This window comes from Dipteris shenzhenensis, chromosome 30 (assembly GCF_047967505.1).
Source record: "Dipteris shenzhenensis isolate YYH24624 ecotype China chromosome 30, Dip_SZ_1.0, whole genome shotgun sequence".
NCBI classification, from domain to species: domain Eukaryota; kingdom Viridiplantae; phylum Streptophyta; class Polypodiopsida; order Gleicheniales; family Dipteridaceae; genus Dipteris; species Dipteris shenzhenensis.
In genome coordinates, this window is record NC_141625.1 from 24559485 (window position 1) to 24568988 (window position 9504).

General features: G+C 45.5%; 1 protein-coding gene across 2 annotated transcripts; it reads right to left on the bottom strand.

Annotated features, from left to right (window-relative positions):
* Nucleotides 1-5024: 5024 nt before the first annotated feature.
* Nucleotides 5025-9204, bottom strand: LOC147881876 (VIN3-like protein 1). 2 transcript variants are annotated; one of them, XM_087401846.1, is made up of 4 exons: nucleotides 7490-9204; nucleotides 7017-7333; nucleotides 6479-6923; nucleotides 5025-6415 (listed from the first exon to the last, which is right to left on the bottom strand). In XM_087401846.1, the coding sequence occupies exons 1-4, from the start codon at nucleotides 8233-8235 to the stop codon at nucleotides 5485-5487; spliced, it is 2439 nt and encodes an 812-aa protein (XP_087257972.1). In that variant the 5' UTR covers nucleotides 8236-9204; the 3' UTR covers nucleotides 5025-5484. The 2 variants fall into 2 exon arrangements, with proteins under 2 accessions (XP_087257972.1, XP_087257971.1); XM_087401845.1 differs by having other exon boundaries at nucleotides 5025-6923.
* Nucleotides 9205-9504: the final 300 nt, after the last annotated feature.

The window sequence follows — 9504 nt, forward strand, 5'->3', positions numbered from 1 at the left end:
AAAAACATCCCTGGGCTCAAGCATTAGCCAAGAATCCGATATATCACTCTAGGACAAAGCACATTGATCTCAGAGAGCACTTCATCAGAGAAAGCGTGTTACTTGGTGATATCACACTGCAGCATTGTGCTAGCAAAGAGAATGTTGCAGACATCTTTACCAAACCACTCGGTAAAGAGCTATTCGAGAGACATCGACTAGCTCTTGGTTTGACACAGAGGAAGGACATTTCCATTAAAGGGGTGTGATGGAATATAATGCGCAGTCCTTCTTCGATTCCCCAGAATCATCATCTTAACGGAAGGCCTACTTCATGATGTTGATCTTGAGGGAAGGTGTTGCGAGTTCACGCTCAACATCATATGATCATGTATACATAGCACCATCATGTGATCATATGTGCATAGCACTAACCTTATAGAGTGCTATAAAGGAAAGGGTTAGATCCCCTAACCCTAACCCTAAATGGGTTTGTATATATTCTACATTTTCAACTAAATCTAGTGTACAGTTAGTCATTTGTGGTGTGCTCTCTAGCTGTGCCCTCTCTCCTCATCACCACTCTTCGCCTCTCCCCTCTTCATATTTTGTCAACCCGACGGCCATCCTCCAAAAGGTGGTGTGAAGGGTTGCCATCCTAGTTGGCCCAACAGGAGGAAAAAATCGAACATTGACACAAAAGAGTTGTGTTCGGCCCATGAAGGCTACCCACTCCCGACTCCTCCAACCACTATATGTTGGGGTCACATGGCCCGACGGCCATCCTGTAAAAGGTGGTGTGAAGGATTGCCATGCTAGATGGCCCAATAGGAGGAAAAAATCGAAAATTGACACAGAAGATTTGTGTCCGTCCCATGAAGGCGGCCCACTGGCCGACTACATGTTTGGCCCATTCCATCTCCTCCAGCTGTTACACCAATCACACATTGGGGATGAGGTGTTGGCGACGACTGGTGTGAGCCACGACACGGAGTGGCCATACTTCCAATTGCGTGTCTTCGTGCATGGGTGAGAGGGGGTGTGGTGAGAACCTAGAGTAGTGAAGGGAAATGATAGGTTATAAGGGTATGTAAGGGACTCTTGAAGGGGACAAAGGAAATGAGTTCTTTAAAGAGTAGGAAAGGAAAGGACAAAGGCATTCAAAGGCGCCCAAACAAAAAAGACAGACAACTACGGACTCATCAAACGCACCTACAAAAAACAGCACTGTGATACGTACTCTCAACATGGCCTCACGAGTACCACAACTTAACTTTATCACTTTTCCATGTTGCAAATTAATTCATCCATTCGAATTCTTTCACACATTGCTTCAGCCTTCTTCTCACACCTTTAACGACGCACGAATCAAACCATAACAGTTTGCTTACCTTCTCCGACAAATTGTTTATTGCCTCCTACAACGTCAGTCCTCCATTATCCGTCCACCATTTTGTGGTTGCCGGCTCCAGATCATCGATGGATCTCGTACTCCAAATCTTTGCAAACAATCACACACATATTCGTTCTTGCATTCTACTTCTTACGTCTGTCCAGTTGTCGTCCATATCTTAGGCTCATCTTCGCTGACAATATCAGACAGGAATTCACCCATTCTTTGCAGATCATCTCGTCGCTCAATTGAAATCGCTTTGGATATTTTTGCACTGGTGCATTCGGTAATTATTTGCACCGGTTGGCTGTGGCCGCGGAATTGCAGTCTTTCGATTTGTCTGTCACTTGCCCGGAATGCAGGCCGCACGATTCATCCGCTCAAATCTTTGACGACGCAGGGAAAAACCAGACCACAACACGCTGCTTGACTTCTCCAACAAATTGCATTCTACAACGTCATGAGTCTTCCGTAAATTAGGCTCATTTTCGCTGACAAAAGTCGGTAGATTATGCCGGCGGCCGAATTCATCCATTCTTTGTACATGAATTCGTCGACACTCAAAATCTTCGTGGACGACACTCAAATCTTTGTAGATGAGCGGAAGCTCTGAGGGTGAAGAATCTGCCGAGGCGGAAGGACTACTTACGGCGGCATGATTTCCGTTGCATGAGGTAATTGGACAGGTTGGCGATGGTTGTGAAAACGCAGTCTTACGATCTGTCGCTTGCCGGAAATGTCTACAGTTGGCTGCTGTATATATTCTATGTATACAATTTGTAGCGTAATGGGCTGGCGATCGTGTAGTGGGCTTGCCGCTGGCGCTCATCCATCTATAGCTACGAGCTTCGACCACGTCCAATATTTACCAATTTCGGTCGTTTTGGTGGTTCTTCCTGGCGTACCCGTCCTCTTCGTCACTCCGACTCGACAGAATCATGTGTGCAGGAGCGACAGCTACCATATGTTTTTCCAATTATCAATGTACCCTGTACAGTGCAAAAGTTCGATGAGCGATCTGTATATCAATGCCGCCATTGGCCGCCTTTACCTTTGTTGCGTCTTTCCACACACTGCCATTGACAACCAGCCTAACGCCCACGAGATCCCGAGCTGCATCTCCTTTGCTTCATCACACCACGCTGTATCAGTCCCCTCGCAGTTTCTTCAGGCGACTCCAGCTCGTCTTGGCACTCAATATTTTGCGTCCCCTCGCAACCAACTTGGTTTCTCTGCTGCGTTTGCGGATCCAGGGTCCAACGTCAAAGACATCCCATCTCGCATCCTGACTCCTTTGTGATGCAGCAGGAGTCAGGACTCACGACCGGTCTAGATCCAACCTTATTAATTCCAAAAGCTGTTTATTTAACAAGGACATTCATTCGCTATCCTTTAGCAGAGTAAAGCATCCGTTTGTAATACCTTTTAGCTGACCTCTTGCTTTTCCGGAAGCGTAGGGCAGTTGAAGAATCAGTGCTCGGACATAATTTATATATGTGCATAATGTGTCCATGCTGAATACATGTTTGCATATATCTGTACGGCTGCTATCGTAGCGTAACGAGTTGATATATTCTCAGCTCTGGTCAATGAAGACAGTCAATAGACAGATAATTGCGCATCCTGCCTCTAATCTAGGAGACGAAGCCGTGGTCACGACAAACAAGTGTTGCGAAGGCATAAATGGAGAGAGATGTAAGCTTCAGACATATTGAGAGGCACAGCATTTTCCAGAGGAGCCTCGAGATTCCGTACGGGTTTCAACTCACTCGGAGTACAATCGCAATGTGCATCCCGAGGCGCATTACTAAGTCATCAATATATTCTGCTGAAAAATAATGACTACATTTGTGCGTTTCAAAGGCATATCACTTTTCGATTTTGGTTATTTGAAGGATGATATTGGGTGGTCGCACGCTAACTTCGAAACAGATACCCGATTCGAACGTACGTCATTGAATTATAGTTTGTATCACGAGTCTCGTTCTGAGTCTGCTCTGGTATTTGCAAGCGCTCGTACAATAAACCTCTAACATCTCATCGATGTGTTACCCTTGACTCTTTAGCATGGAGCTCGTTTAGAACAGTCGCGCTTTCTCCTCAAGCTTGTACGCACTCGAATCCTTCTAGTTATCGGTGCCCCTCAACCTTCGCTCTAGTAATTCTTTTTTGTCAAGAGTTCTAGGCATTGCTTGTTGGCCCAGTACCCTTGACTTCCATGGTAGCACGTACCATCCTGATGAGCCACCACCCCCCTTTAGAACAAGGGGTGCCCTCCCACTTTGGTCATAAATTGCGATAAGTAGAAATTGTCTATGACATGAATCAAAAGCAAACAGTCGGGTTATTATGCTTACTTTAATACACAAGTTCAATCATTCTTTATTTCAGCTATAGATATAATTCGGTAGGACTGTTCCATTAACATTCTTTAGTTAGCCAAAGTATGTTAGCCCTATATCTTTGGGGTGATGATCTTCATCATAACACCTTGTGGCTTTCTTTAACTCCATCATAGTTATAGTCATAAATTGGCATGTCACCAAAAAAAAGTTTCCCGAACAATTCTAGTACACTGTACGTTATACAACGGATAAATATAATTCTGTGTTACTTTGCGTGTCTACATTTTGTAGTATTAGTTGTATTTAATGTTCAGCAAATAGCCTTTCTTACGTACGAGCAATCTTTTGCATTGGCATGCCAAGAATCAAACTTGAAATGATTATACGAGGGTCTTTAGTCTGTGCTCTAATGACTGAACTACCATCCCGGCCAGGCCCTGGCCAATTAGTATCTGCATAAAAATGTATAAATAACAAAATTCAAAAGACCCAATATTTGAACACCCATGACACCTTGTAAAGGAAGAATGTTCACATTTCTGCAACGCGTGCAAGCTCTGTGCAGGCGCATGCATAAGGCGCTTTGAGAGGAAGGGAAGGGAGTGGCTGTTTGAGCATGGGTTTGCTGGAGATGGGACACGTGGGAAAAACTGAGTGAATTAATTAAATTTGTGAAGTGTGTTTCCCTGGTTCTTTCAGTTACAGTCCATTTTAACACTATGTTCTGTCCTCTGATTTACCTTGTATAACTTCGGTTACTAGCAGAACTTGTCCAGAAAATTCTAAAAGGCATCTAGGGTAGCATCTTTGCCAACTAAACGAGAATCTTGCACAATGCCTTGGCTCACTTTTGTAATTAGAAAGCTCCAAAAAATATAGCCCCCAAAAACACGGTAGACTGCCTCCTCTATGTATACTTCTCAGATCCAATTTAAGCACAAGAAGGGAGCCATCAGGGCAGCAGGGCAGATAGGTGGGGAGGGGTATTTCAAAATACAAAACAAAGGTCATCATGCATTCATGTAACAAGGCCAAAACCAGCTAAGAAAACCCTATTGACATGGATTGGTCTGAAAGGACCACCTGCAACAAATGCACATTGTGAGGATGTGGAGTCCGGACTTTCCAACATGGCCTTATATCCATATGGTCATTGATAATCGATATTGCTCAATGGATGATTAGTCTCCTTGTATTTTTGTTTATTGGGATGTTCAATCACTGTATATTCCCCGGTAAGCATGGACACACAGATAATAAATGTAACCCACAAAACAATGACTCTGAAATGTATAAAATTGCCCCACCTCAATGAAGTGGCAATTGTATGTACAAATATTGCAAGGGAAGTCCCATGCATGGTTTCTCATGAATGACAATGACAATTACATTTCTTTCATCAATATGATGGCTATAACCCAGGCAATGACCCATGAATAGTAGTCATGTTTGGAGGTTAGTTAGAGTGCGGACATTGCACAGATTTCAGGTTCTTTGAAGAGCAGTAGAAACCCCTCCATAAAGCCAGACTTGAATTGCTCGTCTCAAGTGCATGCAGAAGAGCCTTGTTGTGAACAGGAGAGGCAGGTGTAAGAAAAGGGGAGAAGAGACCCATGGTCAGACAAGAACCCTTTCACCAGCTCTAAAGCTCAAGACTGTCATGCTGTGACACAACCAAAGACGTGTCAAAGCAGATTAGAAAAATCATCTGCAAGCAAAGATTGCCCTCTACATGTTTCATGGGATCCGCAGGGTTGGCAGCTTCAATTACTGCCAGAGACCATTGTAGTGACCAGCCGTCAATTTCTGCCTCTTCACAAGAACAATGTCTTCAAAAGTATCCACTAATTGGCCTGCTAGGCTAGCTGGATCGTCCTGCAAAGTATCAATGAAAACACTTACGACTCTTCTCTCATGTTCAGTTGCACTGAGGCTATACCATGTCAAGAACTTCATCCGGAAGTCTGCTTTAAGATGACCCTCGCACTCCAGCCAGCGGATCACTTTCACAGAAAACTCAAAGCTGTTAAAATCAGCTTCACTGGTGGAGTTAATCCCACCATTTATGTGATCATGAGCTCTTCCCAGACATTGACCTGCCCTTTTCCCAACCACACCTGTTTGAGTTTCCATTTCGAATCCTTTTTCCTTGCTCCGGACTTCCACAACCCAACTTTGATGAGAAGGGTCTGATTCCCAGACACTACTTGCTAGAGCTTTTCCCATTGTTGGGCAGAGTTCATGTAAACCCTTATCCCTTAGGCATTCCAGGGTGTCAAGAATAATCACCTTTTCTTTTCCTTTCTCAGCCTTTGGACCAAAAGGATGACTCGCTCCTGGGGCTTCTCCATCATCACATTCCATACATCTAAACTCATCATTTCTCATCTTCATGTCACGCTTACTTGGCAAGGCATTTCGTCCTTGTCTGCACTCATGCTCTACGTCTCCATATAAGCTGGAAGATGCTACCTGTCCTAGATTTGTTTCTCCCCAATGGATGCTTGAGACTTGTGTCCTACTGTGGAACTTTACATTCAATGGAGGACTTAAACAGTCAGCTTCCTGGACATTTTTACTTACCTTGCCCCTCGGAATAGTTGGTGAAGCCATACTTTGAGAGAGATCTTCCATATTTCTACGTGCCTGCTCCTCCTGTTGGTCCACAAATGCTTCCCCAAACTCCTGGACTTGGCACCTAGCATTACGTGCCTGCTGCTGTTGGTCCACAAGTACTTCCCGAAACTCCTGGACTTGGCACCTAGCATTAAACCCATTTAAATTCTGTTTCATCTGAAACCCCTCATTCACAAAATTTGCATTGTCCCCCGGTCGTATGCTGAAGTTAGAGGTAACAAGATCCGAAGAAGATTGCAATTTTATGGGTCCTTCCAAAGCTTCAATGCCTTTTGTGTAACATTGAGCTTCACAATGCCCTTCAATATCCCCTTTGCCTGAGAAAGGGACTATTTTGAATGCATACTCTGTGAAAGGCTGCAAGTTTGAAAGTAAAGCTTTTTTTCGAGAGCTAGAGATAACACACGTTGGGGGACAAGCATAGCTAGGTTCACTTGCTTCTCGGTGCCACAGTTTGTAACCAATTGGCTCTGGATTGGGATTAGTAAGATCATAGTCCACAGCTACGACAATGGATGATGAGCTTACATCCTCAAAGCGCAGGATACAAGATGACTTGATATGTTCTCCTGCCATCGGCAATGCCCAAATTATTCCGTCAAAATCAAAAAATGAACTCGCCAATAACATAATCAAGCTACACTAAATTCGACAACAAATACCTGGAAGTCTCGGATCTTCTGCCCGGGCCTGTTCACCCACACTGAATTTATCCACTTCTTCTAGTGCCAAACTTAGCAACCTTTGCACTTCTGCATTGCACGAAAGTCTGTTCACAATGCCACGCACAAGCTTTGCAGAGCCTTCGATCATTGGACCAACCTCCGCTTCCAGTCCTTTCATAGCCTCATCCACACAGCTGTGAGCTTTTGCATACAGACGAGTGCCATTCAGTAGCCTATGACTCAAGAACAAGCGATAACAAAGTATATCCACTCTGCGAGCATCTTTGGCAATCAGAAGTTGCCTCTTCCACAAACTGCCAATCTCCAATACAAGATCAACAGCACGGGTTATTTAAAAGAATCTTAACCTAAGCCAGACTAATAATCTCATTAGAGATGTTAAACAGCCACCTAAAAGCCACAATGAAGTTAAACAAATTCCATGTTCAGTTACGAATATGAGACTGTACCCAATTAAAGGATTGATTCGGCCACAAGATTGACAACGATAGCTTCCATCAAGAATTATCCTGCTCCCATTTCTTACAACCCCAGCGATCTGTCCTTTCAAAGCACATTCAACGTGACAAGACAACCCGCATCCAGTGTCCCCATCTACTGATTCTGAAGTACAGGATATCCAAAGGCTGGGATCCTTATTATCATCAAATAGTTTGCAAATGCAGCAAGAGCAACGCTTGCAGAAAGTAACTCCTGAAGGAAGCTGTCTTCTACAAGCTGAATTTCTACATGCGGAGTTGGCATCTGGAAGGCAAGGAGCGAGCGAATCCAGCTGTTTTTCATCTGTAATGGCAGGAGTGGTAATTGGAGGCGGCAAAGTTTCGCTGGATGGAGGTAGACGTGAAGGCCTGCATGCCTTGCGCTGCCTGCGGACAGGAACTTGAGCAGACGGTTGAAGAAGAGATGATGATTGAGGGTTTGAGTCACCAGGTTCAGCGACTGATAGAAGTCGCAAGAAAGGGTCCATCAGCTTGCTCTTCGAGATCCCGCCGTGCTTTGCATCCTTTCCCATCTCAAAGCACAGGAACTGGAGCACGTCTTTACCCGTCCAAGCACCCAGATTCTCTCGATTGACGTCGTTGGTTAAGTCTGGCTTCAAGGATACATTCAATCGATCAAAGGCGGAGGAATCTGCGACGAGTTCGCTGGTGGGATTCCAAGATAAATGCTGCATGTTTCCGGAGAGACCTGTCATGGGGGGAGGGAAGCTGGGAGCATGAAAGGGAAGGATCTAGCGATGGCAAATGGAGACAGAGAGGATAAGGCGATGGGAGGAGGCAATCTAGATGGAATTGGGTGTTGACTTGAGCGATGATGAAACAGCGAGGGGAGAAACAAACAGAGACGCACACTCCTCTTTCCTCATCCTCTTCGCCATCGCCACCAGCCCAAAATTCTCCACTCCTCCTCGTCCTCGTCCTCCTCCTCGTGCTGCTGCTTCTTCTGCTTCTTCTTCTTCTTCTCCTTCTTCTTCTGCTTCTTCTTCTTCGCAAGATGATGTTTTGGCGATCTCAGCTGTGATTCAGCACCACAATGTGCCTACGACTCCTTCCTCCTCCCTGCACTTTGGACTCTCCTACATGTTCACTCCACCGGAAATTTCTAATTTTGACACCCCACGCCCAACCGTCACCCTCCTCGGTCAACCTCTCTTCACACTGTTCGCCGTTGCTCCTCACGCAACATTACTTTATCGCCTACTCTCTCTCTCTCTCTCTCTCTCTCTCAACATTTTCTGCTCACGCCCTCCTTACACCAGGAATGCTTTTACCGCGCACTCCTACCCCGTTCATAGATCTTGAAGCGCTCTCTCTCTCTCCACCCACCACCCCTCGTCCCTTCTCCCCTGCTCACTGCCCCTGATCGTCCTATTTCCGCCGGTCTCTCATACTCTCGCGCACACTACCGTCCCTCATTCGCCTACTACTCTCTCGATCTCCGCCTACCCCTTGCTACAACCGTCTTTTCCTGCGGAATACGACCTTTCCCTTCCCGGACGCTGGCAAAATCCTGCTCCGAGGCGGCCCCTCGACCTCATGCGGCGAGGAAGAGGGGAATGGACCGTAGCAGAGGCGCAAGGGACGAAGGCATCGTGCCTAGGCTAAAGGCTAAAGCTTTGCTTCTTCGACTGGAGCTGGCTGGCTGGCTATGGTGGTTTGCCCAAGGCTCCAAAGCTCATGTCCATACAACTGTATAAGTCCATTTACATGGACCTTCCCAACAAACATAAGAAACAAGAAAAGAAAAAGCACAAATAAGAAAGTGGGGGACAAATAGAAAATCACAAATGCACACCCAACACAGGTGTGTGTTTGCACCATCCCCCCTCTGTGTCTTACTCATGCGAAAAACAACCACCACCTCCTTCTTGCCAGCTCTCTTCTCTCCTCGCTTCCCTCGATTCTTCATCCGACCCCAGTGACTTACCGATAGAAACAAACCGTGCTAACAATCACTCCCTAGG

What these genes read in the sequence shown, in the direction of transcription:
- LOC147881876 (XM_087401845.1), bottom strand. Translation starts at nt 8,235, where the DNA reads ATGACAGGTCTCTCCGGAAACATGCAGCATTTATCTTGGAATCCCACC. An exon ending in CGAATCAATCCTTTAATTGG is followed by an intron (nt 7,334 to 7,489) that starts GTACAGTCTCAT and finishes GGAGATTGGCAG; the next exon opens with TTTGTGGAAGAGGCAACTTC. An exon ending in AGAAGATCCGAGACTTCCAG is followed by an intron (nt 6,924 to 7,016) that starts GTATTTGTTGTC and finishes TGCCGATGGCAG; the next exon opens with GAGAACATATCAAGTCATCT.